Genomic DNA, 22997 nt, shown 5'->3' with positions numbered 1-22997 from the left:
GCAAATTTTAATTCCTGGCATCCCAGTGCACATATGATGTATGTACAGATTAACATTTTCTTTTCACTCTAGGCATCCCATCTGTCAGACTTGAGCCCACTAGGAGAGTAACCCCTGAGCACTTCTGAGTATGGCTCCAAAAAACAAACAACAACAACAAAATGTAAAGCACCTTTAAAAAAATAACTTCCTCTATTTTATAAATATGAATTCACCCTTTACATAACACTTGACAACCTCAAAATGTCATAAATAACTAACACTAATTGAATTGTTATATTTTGTCATGTCTATAGTAGTTACCAGATCATTGTCTAGTGAAACTTCATCTTTTAATCATTTAGACTTTTGTTTTTAAGAAATAGCATTGGCACCAGAGAGATCAAATAGGAGGTAAGACACTGCCTTGCATGTGGTCAAGTCCCATTAGCTCCCTGGTACCATGTGGTTCCTGAGCACCTTCAAGAGTGACCCCAGGGGGCCGGGGAGATAGCATGGAGGTAAGGCGTTTGCCTTTCATGCAGAAGGTCATCAGTTTGAATCCTGGTGTCCCATATGGTTCCCGTGCCTGCCAGGAGTAATTTCTGAGCATGGAGCCAGGAGTTTCCCCTGAGCACTGCCGGGTGTGACCCAAAAACCACAAAAAAGAAAAAAAAAAAAGAGTGACCCCAGGGGGCCAGAGAAATAGCATGGAGGTAAGGAGGCATTTGCCTTGCATGCGGAAGGACAGTGGTTCGAATCCCAGCATCCCATATGGTCCCCTGAGCCTGCCAGGAGCGATTTCTGAGCGTAGAGCCAGTAGTAACCCCTGAGCGCTGCTGGGTGTGACCCAAAAAACAAACAAACCAAAATGACCCCAGAGTACACAACCAGGAATTGCCTCTAAGAGCCCCTGATTGTAGCCCACAAAAAACTATAAATTGAGAGACAATATTCTCCAATAGAGAAGCAGTTCTTAAGAGATTTAAATGACCTAAAACTTGAGTTTTATTAAAAAATGAAATTTAATATCCTGTTTAAAAAGATTATTAGTGCTTAAGGCCAGAGTGATGGCGCTAGAGGTAAGGCATCTGCCTTGCAAGTGCTAGCCTAGGACAGACCATGGTTCAATCCCCCTGTGTCCCATATGGTCCCCCCAAGCCAGGAGCGATTTCTGAGCGCATAGCCAGAAGTAGCCCCTGAGCGTCAATGGGTGTGGCCCAAACACACACAAAAAAAAGATGATCATAATATATATTTTGATGCATAAAGCTATTCAAAAATATTGTTTAATGTTGACCTATAAACAGCAGTTTCATTTGATACAGGATAATAAGTTTTATCCATTTGCCTATGATAAGAGATGAGTTTGTACTCATCCATATGTCCAATAGGATCAGAGAGTACCTCAAGCAGGGCTCTTGCCTTGCATGCAACTGACCCAGGTTTCATTCCAGTACTGCCTATGGTCCTCTAAGCACCACCACTGGTGACCCATTAGCTCTGAGAATCAAAAGAAGCCCTGAGCATAGCCAGTTATGGCCAAACCTCTACTCTCCTCTTATAGTTGTCTTTACAATGTATGAAATAAAATTATATGAGCTAATCTAGGTACTCCTTCGTATGGGAAGTATCATTTGAAGCAAATTAAAATGTGACATTTAGAACTAACTCAAACTCAGCAGCATACTTGAAGATTCTATTTTACTTACAATATTGCTTAGTTAGACACCATTTCAAGGATATTTTATTTTGTTCTTGACAGACTAGTGAGTGATGACCTTGCACTGCATCCAGTATTCCCTCTCTTATCATCATGTGTTACTGAATTACTGAATATTGTATTCTTTTGTTTGGTTGGTTGGTTTTTTGGGCCACACCCGGTGACGCTTAGGGATTACTCCTGGCTATGTGCTCAGAAATCACTCCTGGCTGGGGGACCATATGGGATGCTGGGGGATGGAACCGCAGTCCGTCCTAGGCTAGCACCTTACGGCTCCACACAGCTACTCCAGCCCCATGTGTTCTAAGGAGTAAACAGAACATAATAATATGTGAGTTATACTCATTGATAAAATTAATTTGTAGCTTCAGTAGTTTGAAAATGATATAACCTCTCCCAAGCTAATTTAAAGATGCTTGGGCTTTTTTTTTTTTTTTTTTTTTTTTTTTTGCTTTCTTTCATTTTTCATTTCCAAGTAGTGGTCTTTAAAAGTTCAAAAAAAGTGAATTTTTATCCAGGTATTTAGGTCTTCAAAGGACCTTACTTTAATGAAGACTGTAAAGATGCAAAAGAAAAATCCCAGTTTATTTTGACAATGAATCATAGGCAAATCATAATCGCTGTTCATGAATAACTATGTATTTGAGCCAATTATCTTACAAATAACATTTATCACCATATAAATCAAAACTTATTTACATGCTTTTTGGGAAGAAAAGTGATGGACTATGCCAGATAAGTAGTTTGCCCAGTTTGATCCAAAAAACACTATTATAGTTTTTGGAGCCACATCCAGCTGTGCTCAGGGCTTACACCTGGTTCTGCACTCAGGGATCAATCCTGGGGGACAATATGGGGTGCCATTGGGTCAACCCGGATCAGTCACATGCAAGGCAAGCACTTTACCCACTATCACTCCAGCCCCTGATATGGGTTTCTTAATTTGGAATATATTAATATATGCTTTTAAAAATAGTGATGAACAGCAGTCCACACACACAGCTAGCATCTCGCCTTTTCTTTCACTAAGTAGCTTCGTCATGTGCATACAAAGGCATGTGTACACAACCGAGGAGGAAGTCTTAAAGTTTCTTCCACCTTTCCAAGTTTTGCCAAAGTCCAGCATAACTAGCCGCAACTAGGCTTCTCACAAAGGCCAAGTTACAGACAGAAAAATGTAAAGCATCATCTCCTTTTTCAGAACTTGTTCATTTGACTAAAAAATATCTGGTCTACTTGCTTCTAGTTACTACTTACTACTGGTCTCAATATTACTGAACTTGCTTAGCTTCGGAAAGAAAAGTTAGTCTTCAGGTAGAGTGCTTAGAACTAGATTTGTGGTCTGTGATTTCCTTTTGTGTGAACTACTTTAGAGTACTGATATTCTGAATATTGTTCTTCAAATTAGATTGTGTACATAAAACAAGACTTTCTTGTACCAATGCTTATTCTTCATATATTAGTGTGTTATTAAAAAATCAATATTTTAGTGTTTTTTAGGCTCCCAAGTCTGCCTTCCTGGTAGGAGAAAAACTAGTATGGGTTGCCATTAAATGTGCTGGCTTTAATCATCAAAAAAAATAAATGTCAGAAGTTTTCATCTAATACTCTTTCAGTCATGTTGATCTTAAATGTGCTAATACTTAAAATCCAACTCTTGTAGTAATTGCATTTGATAGTAAAATTAATAAGCAATGATTTTTAAGGGAGTTCTAGTTTTTCCCAGTGTATAAAAGTTTCATATGCATGAACAATCTGTGCTATTTTTAATCTTTTTTAATTAAAGATTTAAAAATATTCAGGCTCCCCAAATTTATTCATAAATAGTGATTTGTAAGTCTGTATAAAATTATTCTAGACCTTAGGGAAGCTCATAAAGGCTTATTTAAGCTGTATGGTAGTTAAACAGTCTTGTTGTGCCGAGCGCCCAGTTTTCTTTAGGAACCAATCATTGTTGAGGGAGAAAGAAGCAGCCAGCCATCTTTCTTTTCCCTGATGTGATTCAAGATAATATTCACTGATGTATTTACCACCTGCCCTATCTCCCTCTATACCCAGCTCTCTGATGAAAGACAGTCAACTAGTATTTGTGCTTTCTATTTGTTTCAACCTTTCCTTCACTCAAAATACCCTGGTCTCTGAGAGGTTGTGTTGAGCCGCATTGTAAGGGAAATATATTTCACATCAAAATTTGAACCAAAATTAAAAACAAAGTGGGGTTTCATTTCATAGCCTGTTTTTGCAGGCTCTGTCTACTGAGATTTCAGCTGATAGAACTGCATTTCAGCCACCATGGGAAACTTATGAATATTTCTCTATTTTCTCCTTTAAATTGTTGAAATGTTTTTGTTTTCTTCTACTTTTGATCTCTGATTTTATTTTTTTTCATTTCCAAGTGTTAGAAATGTCTCTTTTTTCTGTTTCATTTACCCAGTTCAATTGTCATATATGTGTTTCCTCAGCTTGATAGCAATGGGAGCTTCGAGCAACTGCTGAGTAGGGAGACAATAGCCAAATCACTGAAAACAAGTTGCTCTTCAGGAAACAAGGGGAATAGAGTGAGAACTCAGTCAGACCTTAACGGAAGAACGTATCAGACGCTCCCTGCATCTCATTTTAAACTTCCAGTGGAGCCAATCAATCAGCTTCATCGTCCTCATGTTTTGTCCAACTATATTAAAATGTATTCTACATACCCCTTTCTTGTTCTGTAGATGATGTTGCCTGTCAAAATATTTTATAAAAGAAAGTCCTGCTTCTTATCATGATGTATGTGACTTAAATGACTGTTTCATATTAAAACTATTTCTTCTTTATGTACTGTTTATATATACCTCTTTTTGGGATATTAGTTCAGTACTTTTATACAAAACAGTGTGTTCCACATTGGTGACATGTATTTTTGCAGTATTTTTTGTTTTGGTCTTAGAGCATGTCTGAAGTAACACATGCACTAGTGCTGTGGTTTGTGGCAAATTACTGTAATTCAGATTGGAAAATAAAGTGTTTCCAGACTTTGTCCAATATTTATTCCTATGGCAAAGGAAATTACTATGTAATTCTGATTATTTCTTATGCTGGTATGTTTAAGCTACTCTATGAAGTATGTGAAACATCATTATATAATATGCTGGCCTGGTGTCTTTAAAAAGGGGTAAATGGGTAAAATTTGGTGTTAGCCCTAAGACACAATAAATACTTAAAATTTTATCTTTTCTTACAGTTATAATTTACTAAGCAAATAATTGGCAGTGTATATTGGAATTCTAATAGGCCATACTTAAATAAAACTATATACTTGGAACTTATTCTGATAATATCCAACTAAAAGAAGATATTCCCTCCTTCATACTCAAAATAAGTAATATTAATGTTCATTTATTAAGGAACTATTGAGACATGCTGTAAAACTACTCTACTTAGTCTCTATAACCATTGATACAAGGACTGCTGTTTACTTACTACTCTGATGAAAATACTTTTAATCAAAGTCATAACCAATATTTTCTAGAAAATTTTTGATCTTGAAAAAATTTTAAGTGATGAAGCATTTATTTCAGAATACTAGCTTAAAGGCATTTTTTGGGAATTAAAACAACTACCCCAAATTAGTGAGATTAGTAATACTTGGCCAATACAAAATTTTTTTGTTTGTTTGTTTATGGGCCACACCCGGCAGTGCTCAGGGTTTACTCCTGACTGTCTGCTCAGAAATAGCTCCTGGCAGGCACGGGGAACCATATGGGACACCGGGATTCGAACCAACCACCTTTGGTCCTGGATGGGCTGCTTGCAAGGCAAACGCTGCTGTGCTATCTCTCCGGGCCCGGCCAGTATAAATTTATAGATTTAAAATTATATGATTAAAAGAAAAAATATTCCTTTGAGTGCTTAAGCTGCATATCTTTCTACAAAATTTTAGACTTTATCAGCTCTAACTATCCTGAATTAAAATTTGACTCATCAAAAAATATTTTTTGATTCATCAGGGCTCGAGAGTTACCTCAAAGAGCTAAACACATGTTTTGTATACAGGAGACCTGGATTCAATCTCAGTTTTGCATGGTCTTCCCAGCACTGCTGGAAGCAACACCTAACAATAATCCAGGAGTAGACCTCAAGCACCCACTGGGATGGGGACCAAAAAAAAATTGCAGAACAATATTCTGCTCATCAGTGATATATATTATGAGACACTATGTGCTGGTGATATCTCCTTATATTTTTATTTTTGGTATGGTTTGATGTATTTTGTACATTAGTTGACTAATTTTTGTGGGAGGGTGTTGGGGGAGGGAAACATATCTGGCTGTGCTCAGGGGTTACTCCTGGTTCTATACTCTGGAATCACTCTTGATGGTGCTTGGGGACCATATGGGATGTCCAGGATTGAACCTGGTTGGGCCATGTGCAAAACAAACACCTTACTATCTGTACTATCTCTCTGGCTTTCATTAGTTGACTCTTAATAGAACCAACATAGCAATAAATCTAATTTCGTTTTTTGTTTGTTTGGGGGCCACACCTGGTATCCTGGCTCTGCACTCAGGAACCACTCCTGGCAGTGCTCAGGGAATCAAATGGAATTCCAGGGATCAATCCTGGATTAGCTGTGTGTAAGGCAAGTGTACCCATTTATAGCACCCACTGCTATTGCTCCCTAAGTCACTTCTTAATGTCTTTTAAAATGCCTGTCATCTGACTGTGCAATAATAATCCCATTACATTTTACTCAAATGCCCAGTTTTTATGGATAATTTTTTGTGTGTTACAAATTTAGAACATCCTAGGATTTATTATCTGGTATTTTCAATTTTATAAAACTGAATCTGTTTCTACTTTAAATCATAAGTACAAAAAATCATAAGTATATAATTTTTAAAAAAATAATGTATTAATGACTAGGCTATCCAGATTATTTGGTAAATATATAGGTTTATGTATATGCTACCATTTTCAGAGAAATAAAACTGGCTTGGCAACTGATTGTCAAAAAAGAATGGGTAGTTTGATGTTCTAAGACTTCCAAATATTGAAACAAATTCTTAGTTCTGATACTTTTTAATTAACTAAGACATTTCTTTAGTTTTTGAGGTAAGTTATTTCTTACAATTTCTTATAGTTTTCCCTTAACATCATGCTAGAAATTTAAATAAAAGTTTAACTTGTTTTGCTTTCTTCTATAGATAATAGCAATGCTATTATATAATCCATGGTATTGTTTTTTTCCAAGGTTCATGCAAAATGTCTCTTATGCATTGTATAATGTTATTTGTTAGTATGTAAGGTCTATTAAAAATGATATGTGGCAGGCTTTCTTGAACAATATATTGTTTGTTTCTATAGTATATTGATTCAGAATATTTTAAATAAAGTTAGTTTTCAAAGAGAAAAATAACCTTTTACTGATGCTTGAATTTCATCAGGCCAAGCACATGTGATGATGTTGGCTTTGGGTAAATAGCTCAGGAAGTGATAGCAGGGAAATAGCCTGTAGATATTTAAAGTTATACTGAGGTATTAACCATTATTGTACAATGAAGCAACATTTTCTTTTACAATGAAGTTTATTTATATTACTTTATTTAAAATGTAAAGACCACGCATTACATAATTGTTCATAATACTTTTGTTCTAAGACCAGTCCCACCACCAATGTAAAATTCCTCCCACCGTTATCCCAGATTCACACACATACCCAAGCCTACCACGTCGGCAGCATGTAATAATATATTTTATATTGCTTGTTTGCAGGTAAATGGTAATAAAATTATTGTTAAGGCACAGCACTAAAAATCTGTGCAAATTAATGTATTAAGATCATTAAGTCATTGTCAGGATTGCTAAGCAATTTGTTGCTATTTGATTGTTATTAGTTTTGTTCTTGAACATTAAGTGACTTTGAATCCACATTGGTTCTAAATTGGTGTGTTCCTACTGGGATGGCAGTACAAAAACAATTGGGATTTGTCATGTGGCCCAAGAATTCCAAGTTCTGGGGCCGGAGCAGTGGCACAGAGGTAGGGCATTTGCCTTGCATTCAGCTGACCTGAGACGGACATGGGTTTGATTCCCATCATCCCATCTGGTCCCCAGAGCCTGCCAGGAGCAATTTCTGAGTGTAGAGCCAGGAGCAACCTCTGAGCGATGATAGGTGTGGTCCAAAACCACCAGAAAAGAATTCCAAGTTTTATGGCAGATATATTGCAGGTTTTCTGGGTTGTGGTTTTGGTTGTCAGGGCTTCCGGAAGTACAAGATGGTCGAGGAAGGGTTCCCACACTCACTCCAAATAAGTCCTGGTGATGTCAGCCCAAATACCAGCATACTTGGAGTTTTGGTTGGTTTGGCATCTTTACAGAGATTAATGCAATGGTTAAGTGGTGAAGCTGAGCCATTGGTGAAGAGGAGGTTGTGGGTGTTGGGTGCAGCTCCTGTGGGTTTGGCAGGGCCGTGAACTCTTCCTTCCCCTCCTCCTCTTCCTGAAATTGACATTTTCAGATGCACAACCAGTGTACCCATGATTTTTCAGGCTTGGTATACAACTCTTTGGAAAATAGAGTGAATCTATGGAGCTGGCCAAATGCAAACATGGCAACTGTGTTTGAGGGGCTTCATTTCTACTAATAGGCCTTCCGGAAGTATGAGTAGAGGGAGGGGATACCTGCATTCACTCCAAAAGAGATCTTGATGATGTCAGCCCAAATACTGGCATACCTGGACTCTTGGTCTACACTCAAGTTTACCTATTACACTGAATCCTGTGTTTCCTTAAGAAGACTTGAGCATAACATAACTCTCTTTTGATTTTAACCAATTAGTGCTTCAGTTCTGTGATAGAAAGTTAATTAGAGACTGTTGGAGTAACCAGTTTTTATTCTAGTCAGGATAATTCTTTGCTGGTGCTTGTCACTCATGGGCTGGAAGTACCTCTGGATTGGTCCCTTACCCCTACCTGTTCTCTACCTAAGGGGGTGGTCTTTCTATTCCCAATGAAGACTCGGGTGTCAGGGAGAAGCTGCTTGCGGTTTTGGTTTCCACAACTAGTCTATCTGCCTGCTAGTATCTTGTGCTAGTGAACAGAAAGCTTGTGATGGAATTTTTCTTTTCTTTTCTTTTCTTTTTTTTTTTTGGGGGGGGGGGCACACCCGGCGGTGCTCAGGGGTCCTCCTGGCTGTCTGCTCAGAAATAGCTCCTGGCAGGCACGGGGGACCATATGGGACACCAGGATTCGAAGCAACCACCTTTGGTCCTGGATCGGCTGCTTGAAAGGCAAATGCTGCTGTGCTATCTCTCCAGGCCCATGATGGAATTTTTCTGAACCTGTTTTATTCTCTTCAATCATGTGTTGATAATTTCCTGTGTTGGCATTTGTTTCCAGGACCTCGCTCCCCAATCCCACAGGATTGGGGCATGAGGCTTCTGCTTCAAGAGACAACTATGGCAAAATGGCAAAATGAAGAACAAAGTTGGTTGATGGTGCAACTTAATGATAGAGCATATATTTTGCATATATTACACTGTTAGTATATTCTTTGGCTCTCAAAACAAACCAAAAACACCAACATAGGTGATATAGTACAGTGGGTAGGACACTTCTCTTGTACATGGCTGACCTGGGTTCCACCGCCAGAACCCCATATGGATGGATCCCCTAAGCACAGAGCCAAGAGTAAACCCTGAACACAGCTGGGTATGGCCTTAAAATTTAAAAAATATGATAAACAAGACATTTCCTTGAATGATTTATTTTAAAAAGCTTTCTGAAGTGTAAGCCATCAGGCACATTCAGTCTATTATGCGAAAATTGCTTACATAAAAGTGTTGGCAATCATTTCAGTTAATAGGCCTTGGCCATCTCAGTAATACAAGATGCAAACTCAGCCCTTTACATTCTCTCTCGGGCCCCTAACTTAGGCTTTCAGGGCCTAATTTAATTAAGCCTAAATCTCTTTCTTCCTAATTATGTCAGTGTGGAGCAAACGCAAGGTGTATAATTTGAACATTTATCTTTCACATCTCTTTTTAGACATTTTGATTTATTCTCTCATAAAGAATAATCTGAATTTCTCTTACATTTCTTGCATTGGTTTTATCTGATTGATGATTAATTACTACATAGAGGACAGAGAACAATAAAAAACTTTAATCAAATTGATTTTTTGGTTGTTGGTTTTTGGGCCACATCCGGTGATGCTCAGGGGTTACTCCTGGCTACGCACTCAGAAATAGCTCCTGGCTTGGCGGGACCTTATAGGACACCGGGATTTAAACTACTGTTCATCCTGGATCGGCTGCATGCAAGGCAAATGCCGTACTGCTGTGCTATCGCTCTGGCCCCTCAAATCGACTTTTAATTCTAAAGATATATACATCTATATGTATTTTGGTTCATATCTAGTTGTACTTGGAGAATACTCCCACCTTTGTACTCAAGGGGTGCTCCTGGAGATGCTTAAGGAACCATGTGGTGCCAGGACTCAAACCAAGGCCTCCTGTATACCAAGCATGCATTCAGGCTATTCAACTAACTACTGGCCCTAATTACATTTTTTGTTTTGTTGGGGTGGGGGACTCACCCTATAGTACTCAGAACTTAACTCTTGGCTCTGCACTCAAAGATCACTCCTGGAGGGGTTCTATGGACCATATTTATTGCCAGGGATCAATCTTGGGTTGGTAGTACACAAGGCAAGAACGTACCTGCTGTACCAGCTCTCCAGCCCCTTGGCCCTAAATCTGAGCAATTTTCAGATACCAATAGTATATATTATTCATTACTGTGTTATTTGATATTAACTTTTGAGCAGGGAATGTGACTCAATGGAAGTATCTGTCTTGCCTGATAAATTCCTGGAACAGCTCCCAGTATAGAAAAAGTTTGACCTTGAACTATACACACATAGGTATAAGTTTTATTAAAGTATATGACTTACAAATTTATTAATAATTGAGTTTTAGGGGGCCGGAGAGATAACATGGAGGTAAGGCATTTGCCTTGCATGCAGAAGGTTGGTGGTTCGAATCCCGGCATCCCATATGGTTCCCCGAGCCTGCCAGGAGCGATTTCTGAGCATAGAGCCAGGAGTAACCCCTGAGCACTGCCGGGTGTGACCCAAAAACCAAAAAATAAATAAATAAAAAATAAAAAATAATTGAGTTTTAGATATACTGTGTTCCAGTACCAATCCCATCACTAGTGTTTTCTTCCCTCTACTAGTTTTTCCAGGTTCCCTCCTATCCACCACCAACCCTCCAATCCAAGTCTGCCACCTTGTTTATGTGACATACATTGGCACATTTTAAAGTTTGGTGGCTCAGGGCTGAAGAGATAGCATGGAGGCAAGGCATTTGTCTTGCATGCAGAAGGACAGTGGTTCGAATCTCAGCATCCCATATGGTCCCCCAAGTCTGCCAGGAGTGATTTCTGAGTGTAGAGCCAGAAGGAACCCCTGAGTTCTGCCAGGTGTGACCCTAAAACAACAACAACAAAAGTTTGGTGGCTGAAGTTTGAATCTTTCATATTCAGGGTTGTTGAGTCTTGTTTTGAATATTAACCTACCACTCCTTTATACCACTGATGTACTCAGATTCCCTTGACTGTTGCTCCCCATTGCTTCCCATCTATCTCTTCTTCCCCCTCGATTTCTTTCCTTGTCTGCCCTTTTCCTCCCTATATTCTGAGGTGATCTGGCCACCTGATTCAAGCATTGCAATCCTTTGTTGTTAATTCTATATACCACATTTAAGATTCCTCTATCTACCACAACATCATCCTGTGATTGTCATCCTCTTTATGTTTTATTTCTTTTATTTATATCTTTATCTTTTATTTATATATTTTTATTTATTTCTTATGTTTTATTTCCTTTTTTATATCTTCCAATTCATCCATCTTGTAGCAAATTGCATGATTTTATTTTCCCTTAAAGCTGCATAGTATTCCATTGTTTATATGTCCATTATATATTTACATGCATTTATGTATTCCATTGTTTATATACCTTTATGATCCACTTATCTCTCATTGTACACCTAGTTCGACTCCATTTCTTAGCAATTGAACTAAGTGCTGCAATGAATATGTCTGTGTGTATGTCTTTTTTAATGAATGGGCCTAGATACCCATAAGTCTAATTGCCCTATGATATGACACCTCAATTCTTAATTTACTGAGACATCTCTATACTGTTTTCCATAACGGATTAACCAGGCAACATTTCTATGAGGAAAGTTCCTTTTGTCATTTTTATTCACTTTTGGATTTTATTCATTTAGGGTGGTTCTGTCTTTGGTTTTTGTTTATTTTTTTAACACTATAAGATGGGAAAGGGGGGTCGGAGAGCTAGCACAGCAGACGATGGTTCGAATCCAGGCATCCATGTGGTCCCACGAGCCTGCCAGGAGCGATTTCTGAGCATAGAGCCAGGAGGAACCTCTGAGCACTGCTCCGTGTGACACCCCCCCCCCCAAAATAGATGGGAAAGGGACAAGTGGTGTCTGTAATACACACACACACACACACACACACACACACACACACACACACACACACGCCTGGATTCCATCTCTAATACCAAAAGCTCTTCTCTCTATATATATAATTTATTTAATATTAAAATAAGGAAATAAGCATAATTGTATAATTATACAAATCATTCAATTTTGTAAGTCATAATGTATTCTTTTTTAAGTTTTTTTATTAATATCTTTATTTAAGCACCTTGATTACAAATATGATTATAGTTGGATTTCAGTCATATAAAGAACACTCCCCTTCACTGGTCAACATTCCCATCACCAATGCCCCAAATCTCCCACCTCCCTACCCCACCCCCACCTGTACTCTAGACAGGCTTTCCACATCTCTCATTCATTCACACTAATACCAAAAGTTCTTCTCTCTCTCTCCTCTCATACCAAAAGCTCCTGTGAGCCCCAGCAGAAGTGACTTGTTTTTTGTTTTTTGTTTGTTTGTTTGTTTGTTTGTTTTTGGGCCACACCCGGCGGTGCTCAGGGGTTACTCCTGGCTATCTGCTCAGAAATAGCTCCTGGCAAGCACGGGGGACCATATGGGACACCGGGATTCGAACCAAACACCTTGAGTCCTGGATAGGCTGCTTGCAAGGCAAACACCGCTGTGCTATCTCTCTGGGCTTACTCTTTTTGAGTAAGAATTCATAGTCGCCCTGAGCAATGCCAAAATAGCTTAAAATTAACTTAAACACCTTAATAGCTTAATATTAAGCTTAATAGCTTCAATTTAAGCTAAAAAAAAAAAAAAGCTTAAAAATCAAACAGCGGTCCCGGAGGTCCCCCGTGCCTGCCAGGAGCTATTTCTGAGCAGACAGCCAGGAGTAACCCCTGAGCAACGCCGGTGTGGCCCAGAAACCAAAGGGGGAAAAAAAATCAAACAGCAAAAAAATACGCTCTCCTGTACTATATTTCCCGATGGTCAGACGGGCGGCTTTTTGCCCGCCCCAGCAGGTGCACCCCGCAGAGGAAGGGCAGACGCCCAGCAGCGGCCACCGGGGTGCCGGGTGCGGCGGAGAAAAGGGGCTCCCGGGGCCCTCCTGACCCGGAAGGGCTGGCGCGCGGGGACTGGGGTTCCCCTGGTGACCGAGGCGGCGTCCGGCCCCGCCAGGCCACCCCGCCCGCGCCCCGCAAGATGCCGCTGCAGGTGCGCGAGTTCAGCTGGCAGCAGACGCCCACGGCGGTCACCATCTCCGTGCCCCTCCGCGGCGTCTGCGTCAAGGACGCCGACGTGTTCTGCACCGAAGCCTACCTCAAGGTACGAGGCCCGTCCAGCCCTGGGGGCTGCCAGAAGCTGGTGCTCTGCTGACAATCAAAGCAAAACAAACCAAATTCTAGGGGCCAACAGCGGTAGGGCGTTAGCATGGCACGCAACCGACCTTGGCATCCCATATGGTCCCCTGGGCCTGCCAGGAGCAATTCCTTCCTTCCTTCCTTCCTTCCTTCCTTCCTTCCTTCCTTCCTTCCTTCCTTCCTTCCTTCCTTCCTTCCTTCCTTCCTTCCTTCCTTCCTTCCTTCCTTCCTTCCTCCCTTCCTTCCTTCCTTCCTCCCTTCCTTCCTCCCTCCTTCCTCCCTTCCTCCTTCCTCCCTTCCTCCTACCTCCCTCCCTTCTTTTTCTTTCTTTCTTTCTTTCTTTCTTTCTTTCTTTCTTTCTTTCTTTCTTTCTTTCTTTCTTTCTTTCTTTCTTTCTTTCTTTCTTTCTTTCTTTCTTTCTTTCTTTCTTTCTTTCTTTCTTTCTTTCTCTCTTTCTCTTTCTTTCTTTCTTTTTCTTCTTTCTTTCTTTCTTTCTTTCTTTCTTTCTTTCTTTCTTCTTCCTTCCTTCCTTTCTCTCTTCTTCCTTCCTTCCTTCCTTTCTCTTCCTTCCTTCCTTCCTTTCTTTTTTCTCTTTCTTCTTTCTTTCTTTCTTTCTTTCTTTCTTTCTTTCTTTCTTTCTTTCTTTCTTTCTTTCTTTCTTTCTTTCTTTCTTTCTTTCTTTTCTTTCTTTCCTTCTTTCTTTCTTCTTTCTCTTTCTTTCTTTCTTTCTTTCTTTCTTTCTTTCTTTCTTTCTTTCTTTCTTTCTTTCTTTCTTTCTTTCTTTCTTTCTTTCTTTCTTTCTTTCTTTCTTTCTTTCTTTCTTTCTTTCTTTCTTTCTTTCTTCTATACATTTTTATTCCAGGTTCTTTCTGCATACTTTGCCCAGAACAAGCCAACATCACTTTAAAAGTGCACTAAGATACAGGTAACATTTACCTACTACTTAACAGTGTTCCAGATCTTTATTCCATCAAAACAGAAATGAGGCATACAATAACTTCCTAACTAACTTTCCTAATTTCTCAACAGTGGAAATTTATTTAGCAATTTTTAACTATAGTGTCTAATACCATGTAATAATTAGCAAAAATAAAACTTGGGCCTAGATATAATAAGTGAGAACAGTAAAATGGAAAATCAGTTTTCTCAGTGTCAGACAGAAGCGCATGTCATCTTTCTTTTCTGCTCCTTGATGACTATATTTTTTGGTCTCATCATGTACAATGTCTCAGGCTCATTAAACAATTGGTTTCTGTAAACCCTTTTCTTTTTTTATAAATAATATCTTTATTTAAACATCGTGTTTACAAACGTGATTGTAGTTGGGTTTCAGTCATAAATGGAACACACCTTCACCAGAGATTTCTGAGCACAGAGCGTCTCTGGATGTGACCCAAAAACAAAAACAAATTATAAACATCATGCAAACCTCCCCTCCTCCCAGAGCAGAGTGAGACCCTAGGCTTTCCTCATATGCCTTATGAACCCAGTTGCATGAATAGGCACTTCAGTTTATCTTTAGGGGTTGGAGCAATAGTATCATGGTTGAGGATCTTGCCTTGCAGGCACCTAACTTGGATTCTATCTCCAGCTCTTCCATGCAATCCTCCTTTCTCCCATCCCACCCCTTCTTTCTCCTAGGAATGATCCATGAGTATATGTCTGAGTAAACCTTGAGCACAGTGAAATGTGGCCCCAAAACAAAACACAAAACGAAAAAAGGCTGCCTTTAATTGGTCCAAATCTGTTAACTTCGTTTTTCTTTCTTTTTGAATAGGTCAACTTCCCTCCCTTTTTATTTGAGGTGTTTCTTTATGCCCCCATCGATGATGAGAGCAGCAGAGCTAAGATTGGGGAAGACACAATCGTATTTACCTTGTACAAGAAAGAAGCCATCATGTGGGAGAGCCTGTCTATGTCTGGGAGTAAGTTCTTTGTTCTTATTATTGTTGTTTTGTTTCTGGGCCACACCTGGATGTGTTTGGGCCTTCCTCTTGGGTCTGCGTTCAGGGATCACTCCTGGTGGGGTTGGGGGACTATGTGCACTGTTCTAGTTTTGGGGCCACACACAGAGGCACTAGGGGTTACTGCTGGCTCTACGCTCAGAAATGACGGCTGGTAGGTTCTGGGGACCATATGGGATGCCTGGATCGAATCCAGGTCTGTGGAAAACAAGGCAAATACCCTATCTGCAGTGCTATCCTTTTAGCCACCCAGGGGGTAAATTCTTTTTATCAGCTCTCTTCTAAGAATAGTCTTTGGAACCACAATTTAGACATAAATTAAACTCAATTTGCTGTCTCTGTAGTGGACTAAAGCTTCCTGATCTAACTTTGTTTGGGAAAGTACTTTATTTATATTGGCCATAAATAGCCATTAATCCTCACAACAGTTTAGCACTTAGGGATCCTGTTTATGATTTTTTAATTTTTTTAAGAGGTGGCTACTGCAGAGTTGCAGAATGGTTGAACCAAGAAGGGTTGCATAGAGGTTGAATTAGATGGGTTGTAGCAAAGGTAACTAATGTCTGAAACTGACTCTGGCATCAGTTCATCCAGGCTACTTTATTTTCCTTGAATCACCTATGAAGCTGTTGCATATAGTACTAGGAATGAATTCTATGGTAGAGGTTTTGTGCATAGGAGGCCCCAAGTTTGATTCCAGGCATCACCAAAAACAGAAAGCCTGAAGAATTTTCAAACAATGTAAATGCTGAAATTACCCCAGGACCAATCAAATTTGTTTTAAAGAATGGGATCCAGATATCGATAGTTGAATTTTTTTATTCTTATTTATCTATTTGTGGTGGGAAAGAAAGGCCAGGATTCGAACCAGGGTTCTTCCTGTGTTGACTGCATGCAAGGCAAACGCCTTACCACTGTGCTATTGCTTCGGCCCTGCATCATATTTTTTTGTGGTGTTTATAAATACTTGGTTGGAAATAATTTGTGATTTGGGAATCACAGGCAATCACAATCATGCTGAGTTCATGTAGATACTGAATCTGATCCTGTGAGCATAGTCTTGTAAGGCAAGTGTATTAAACCACCGCACTGCCTATTTTTCAGGCCTTTTAATAGTATGTTACACTCCCTGAACAACTACTCATTTTTGCCTCTCTTTATAGCACATATAAAGCCAGATCAAGTATGCATTTTTTTGCCACTGATATTTGAATTTAATCATTTTATGCCACTTCCAGAAATATTTAGCCAATGGGGTTAGTGGTTCAGCACTAGGGTCCCAGTGTGCAATTCATTCCAAGAATATTAGGATAGTTCAGTACATGAAAATCAGTTAATATGATATACCTAACAAAAGGAAAAATAAAAATTATAGATTCCAAGAATATTAGGATAGTTCAGTACATGAAAATCAGTTAATATGATATACCTAACAAAAGGAAAAATAAAAATTATAGACATATGTTAGTTGATGTAGAAAACCTTTTTGTATGTTTAGTTTTAAATTTTGTTTTTGGGAGGCTTTTTGGAAGCCATACCTAGACGTACTCAGGGCTTACTTCTGGCTCAGCTTCCAGTGTTTGCTCCTGGTGGATCTCTGGGGGCCCTGTGTGGTACTGGGGATGGAACTCAAGTCGGCCATAGGTGCTCTACCTACTGTACTATCACTCTGACTTCTTCAAGTTTTTATTTTCAAAAAATTCTGTTTTGTTGAGCTAACATGGTTTTTATGGTGTTAATGCTTATGCTTTTGATGTGCAAAATTAGTGTACCTTCATCACCACAAAATTGCCAACCCTCTATTTCTGTCTTGAGAAGGAATTACTTTTTAATGTGTTTTAGGTTGTTAAAGGTATTAGTGTACAAAATTACTGCATCCTGACACTACCAATGTGCCCCATGTATCTTCACCACTGTCCCATCACCCCAGTATATCCTTTCCCCATTCCAATTTTCTTCCTATTCCTCCACTCATAATCACTTTCCAAGGCCAACAGTTTGTCATTGTTCCTTACTGGCTATTATTTCCTTGTTCCGTTTCTCTCCATGCCACAGATGAGTGAAGTCATCTGGTATTTGTTCTCTGACTTAATTTTACTTTTTACTTCAAAAGTCTGAGGGGTTATCAGTCTTGTTTATTCTTTAAAAACAACTACAATGCTCCTGTTTACATTAAACCTGTGTATTTTTTTTACTTCTATGTTATTATTTATGATCTGATTTTTTGTTTTGTTTTGATTTGGGTACCACATGTGGTAGTACTCAGGGCTTACTCTGAGCTCTGTGCTCAGGGATCACTCCTGATGGGGCTTGCAGGAACATATGGGCCCTATTATGGCTGTGAGGTGCTGGCAACAAGATGGCCAACAGTGACAGTGAGGCGAGAGAGCTGCTCTGCTTGCGGGTATCTTTTAATAGGCCCCAGCTCCTCTTTCTGGGTGACCCAGGCTGGACCTCAGACTTGGCCTGCATTTTGAACTAAGGTTATTGCACCCAGAGAAAAGCATGGCCTTGAGACAGGCAGACCAGAGACCAGCAGCTTCAGTAATGGTGGGCAGCTTTTGGAATCAAATGAACCATTGTGTACTCAGGCTTGTGCCCAAGAGAAAAGCACAGCCACTCCACTCCACAGCCACACATTTCTGCTAAGTAAGGAGCCCCATTGCAATACATAGAAAGTACCACTACACTAAAAAGGTCATGATGGAATGATAATGCAGAACCCCACCACACTTAGTGAATGAAGATGGAATTTCTGAGGACTCAACTAACAACTACCTATAGAGTCTCTCTGATAGAGGAAATGTGGAGGATGTTCAAAGAACTCAAAGAAACCATGAAACAAAAAGCCAGTAAAACTCAAGAGGATATGAGAGTAGAAATGAAAATACTTCAAATAGAAATAGCAGGACTAGGGGCCAGAGCGATAGCACAGCGGTAGGGTGTTTGCCTTGCACGCGGCTGACCCGGGACAGACCTAGGATTGATCCCCGGTGTCCCATATGGTCTTCCAGCTAGAAGTGGTTTCTGAGTATCACCAGGGTTAACCAGGGTCAAAAACCAAAAAAAAAAAAAAATAGAAATAGCAAACTAAAAAACTTGATATGCAAAACAAAAACTCACAGGAAGGCCTCACCATCAGAGTAACAGCTGCGAAGGACAGAGTCAGTGAGCTGGAAGATGAGCTTCATAAGGCCTCAGTACAAAAGAAGAAGTTGGAAAATAATCTTAAAATAAATTAACTGAAGATTTTAAAAAGTTCTCAAAACAAATAGACCTTTGGGATAAATTCAGCAGGAACACTCAAAGAATCATCGAGTCCCAGAGAGATAGAAAGAAAACTCCTATGAAATGAATAATCAACACTTGAAAACATTATTGCTGAGAAGTTCAAATAGCTAACGAGTACATGTACCCACATCCTGAAACCTGCAGAGTACCAGCTAAAAGAGACACCAGTAAAAGCACCCCAAGGCACATCCTAGTCACAATGATGAAAATCACAGATAAAGACAGAATACTAAAAGCAGCATGATCAAAAAGGGAAATTACATCAAAGAAGTATCTTTAAAATTTACTATAGTTAGAAAATCTTTAAGATGCCACAAAAAAAGCACCTAGAAACAATAGATTTGTGTGATAAAATGACAGGCTACAAAATTAATATGAAAAAATACATGGCTTTTCTATATACAAATAATGAAAAAGAAGAAAGAGATATTAAAAAATAGTTTCTTTTGCAATTTTGCCTCAAAAATCAAGTACCTGGAGACACCTTAACTAAAGAGGTTAAATACAAGGAAAACTACAAATCACTGTTTCAAGAAATAAAAAAGGACAAAAGGAAATGAAATATACCTTGGTCATTGAGTGGTAGGATTAACATAATTAAAATAGCAATATATCCCAGAGCATTGTACAGATTTAATGTAATCCCTATAGATTACCATGACATTTTCAAAGAAGTGGATCAAATCTTGCTGAAATTCATATAGAACAGTTAATGTCTGTGAATAAGGAAATCTTGGGAAAAATAAAATTGGAGTCACTTTCCCCAACTTTAAAATGTACTATAAAGCAGTAGTCATTGAAATAACATTGTACAAAGACAGACCCTCAGATCAATAAAATAGATTTGAATATTCTGAATAAATGGGCCCACCAGTTGAGAATCAATTAATCTTTAATAAAGAGACCAGAAATACAAAGTGGAGCAAGGAAAGCCTCTTCAACAAGTGGTGTTGGGAAAATTGGTCAGCTACATGCAAATATGTGAACTCCAACTTCTCTTTAACAATGTGCACAAAGGTTAAATCCAAATTGATTAAATACCTTGATATCAGACATGAAACCATAAAGTACATAGAAGAAAATGAAGGCAGACACCCCATGACATTGAAGCTAAAGGCATCTTCAAAGATGAAACACCATTGACCCAGCAACGGGAAGTGAAGATAAACAAATAAGACTCTGTTAAACTGAGAAGCTTATGTACCTCAAAGGAAACACTGACTAGGATACAAAGACTACCCACAGAATGGGAGAAACTATTCACTCAATACCCATCTGATAGGGCTGGAGCAGTGGCACAGCTGAAGAGCATTTGCTTTGCATGAGGCTGACCTAGGACGGACCACAGTTCAATTCTCCTGAATTCCATATGGTCCCCCAAGCCAGGACCAATTTCTGGGTGCATAGCCAGGAGTGACTCCTGAGCCCCAAAACCGAAACAAACAAACAAAACTCTAGAAAAAAAAATACCCATCTGGTAAGGGGTTAAAATCTAAGATATACAAAGCATTGGTAGAATTCAAAAGAAAAAAAAAACACCTATCCCCATCAAAGTATGGGGAGAAGAAATGAACAGACATTTTTCATGTCTGAAAAGACATGAAAAGAAGAAACAGATATGGCCTTGAAAAAATGCTCCACATCACTAATCATTAGGGAGATGCAAATCAAAACAACATTGAGGTACCATCTCACACCACAGAGACTATCACACATCACAAAGAGCAAAACAACTAGTGGTGTTGCTGATGTGGGGAGAAAGGGAACTCTTATTCACTGCCGGTGGGTATGCTGACTTGTCTACCCATTTTTGGAAAACAATATGGGAATTTCTCTTAAAACTAGAAAACTAGGGATATGTCCTATGAACATAAAAACACGATGCATTCCTTTGTTTATAATGGCACTATTTACAATAGCCAGAAGCTGGAAACAACCTACATGTCCAAGAACAGATGAGTGGCTAAAGAAACTATGGTACATATATTCAATGGACTACTATACAGCTGTTAGGAGAGCTGAATTCATAAAATTTTCTTATATATGGATGGATATGGACAGTATTATGCTGAATGAAATGAGTCAGAGGGAGAGGGATAGACAGATTAATCTCACTCATTTATGGAAATAAGGAAAAATATAGTATGAATATCCAGAGACTGCTGCGGGTGTCTTGCATCTCAGCAACTCAAGTGGGGAAAATAAATCCTTCATGAGAGGAAAGCGAGTGGAATAATATTGAAAAAATAATGACCACACACAGAGTATGGGAACCCACGTCTTCAATAGACATGAGACAATTTTACTCTTCAATGTTGGTAGTATTTATTATATACACATGGCAAACCCAGTCTTGGGCATAAGAGGAATTTCCACAGTGACAAAAGGCCGGAGTCATAGAAAAACAAAAACAATTACAGCAGGCCCTGCTATAATATACATATCAAAACTAGGCAGTATAGGTCAGTGGTGGGCAACTTTTTTGTTCACCTGAGCCAAATCCCGCCAAGACCACGATTGAAATTTATTTTGAGAGCCACATTTTTAAAACCGAAAATACATAGTCACATGTTTTTAGTTTCAATAAGTTTTTATTGAGAATATTCTGCATGCAAGTATCCACATAGATCGGGAGGATACAAATAACACAACTAATAAAACAAAAACTTTAGAACGATATTATTTATCGATAACGTTAAATTCCGTAAAATTTGCCTTACACTGTAGAGAAAATTACATCCTGACAATGACTGACAAAGTCACAAACACTAATGTGAACATTGGCCTTGGTTCTGATCAGAGCTGTGTGGAGTCGGCCGCTGGGGCTGCACATAGGGCGCGCACTGACAGAGGCTAGGAGCAGTCCTGACTCCTGGAGCGGCCTACCGGGACACAGAAGAGCAGTATTCAAAAGTTAAAGAGCCGCATGTGGCTTGCGAGCCGCGGCTTGCTGACCACTGGTATAGGTCAAGTCTATTAAGAAATCCAGGGGCTGGGCGGTGGCGCTAGAGGTAAGGTGCCTGCCTTGCCTGCGCTAGCATTGGATGGACCGCGGTTCGATCCCCCGGTGTCCCATATGGTCCCCCAAGCCAGGAGCGACTTCTGAGCGCATAGCCAGGAGTAATCCCTGAGCATCACCGGGTGTGGCCCAAAAACAAAAAAAAAAAAAAAAAAGAAATCCTGAGCTAGGAAGGAGGATCTAGCATAAAAAAGAAAAGGGGTGTGTGTGCGAAGAGATATCATGAAAGTAAAGCGTTTGCCTTGCATACAGAAGGACAGTGGTTCGAATCCCAGCATCCCATATGGTCTCCCAATTCTGCCAGGAGCGATTTCTGAGCATAGAGCTAGGAGTAACCCCTGAGTGCTGCCGGATGTGACCCAAAAACAAACAAACAACAACAACAACAACAAAAAAAAGGCGGGGGGGGGCGTAGCTAGTTTAGAAAGGAGAATCTTATGACAAAAGATGAAAAACAGGTCGAAGATTTAGCTTGGAGGCACGGCATTTGCCTTGCATGCAGAAGGAAGGTGGTTCGAATCCTGGCAGCCCAAATGGTCCCCTGAGCCTGCCAGTCGTGGTTTCTGAGCGTAGAGCCAGGAGGAACCCCTGAGTGCCGCCGGGTGGAACCCAAAAACCAAAGAAGAAAAAAGAAAAAAAGATGAAAAACTTGTTTGCTGGAATTTGGGGGTCTGCTGCCAGGATGGTAGCTAACAAGGAAGGTAGAAACCTTAGAAGCTGAAACCAGAAAAGCAGGTTTGCATCTTAGCTGGCCAATTTGCTTTAGAAATGCTGATTTATTTGGCCAGAGAGAAATCTTTTCTTCGTAATCTTTGGTGCTGAAAATTTCCCTGAGCAGAATAATTGACTGAGGACGAATTTCAGCCTGTGATTTTTACAAAGGAGAGAATGTGCCAGATAATAAGAAAAAAATTTGGGCCCGGAGAGAGCACAGCAGCGTTTGCCTTGCAAGCAGCCGATCCAGGACCTAAGGTGATTGGTTTGAATCCCGGTGTCCCATATGGTCCCCCGTGCCTGCCAGGAGTAGCCCCTGAGCACCGCCGGGTGTGGCCCAATAACCAAAAAAAAAAAAAAAAAAAAAAAAGAAAAGAAAGAAATTTGGGGCCGGCACAGTGGCGCTAGAGGTAAGGTGTCTGCCTTGCCAGCGCTAGCCTTGGTTCAATCCTCTGGTGTCCCATATGGTCCCCAAGCCAGGAG

At 39.7% G+C, this 22997-nt stretch overlaps 1 protein-coding gene across 2 annotated transcripts in view; it reads left to right on the top strand.

The window, feature by feature from the left end:
* The first annotated feature begins 13167 nt into the window (after positions 1–13167).
* The window catches only part of DNAAF4 (dynein axonemal assembly factor 4), a 43257-nt gene continuing 33427 nt past the window's right edge, over positions 13168–22997 (top strand). For both annotated transcript variants that reach the window (XM_049773685.1, XM_049773684.1), the window contains exons 1-2: positions 13168–13491; positions 15304–15451. In XM_049773685.1, coding sequence (XP_049629642.1) covers positions 13369–13491; positions 15304–15451 — 271 coding nt within the window. In that variant the 5' untranslated portion in view covers positions 13168–13368. The remainder of the gene's footprint in view (positions 13492–15303; positions 15452–22997) is intronic.

The sequence above is a fragment of the Suncus etruscus genome, chromosome 5 (genome assembly GCF_024139225.1).
Source record: "Suncus etruscus isolate mSunEtr1 chromosome 5, mSunEtr1.pri.cur, whole genome shotgun sequence".
NCBI classification, from domain to species: domain Eukaryota; kingdom Metazoa; phylum Chordata; class Mammalia; order Eulipotyphla; family Soricidae; genus Suncus; species Suncus etruscus.
The sequence above is the reverse complement of the archived record's forward strand: the minus strand, read 5'-3'. Positions and strand labels throughout refer to the sequence as shown.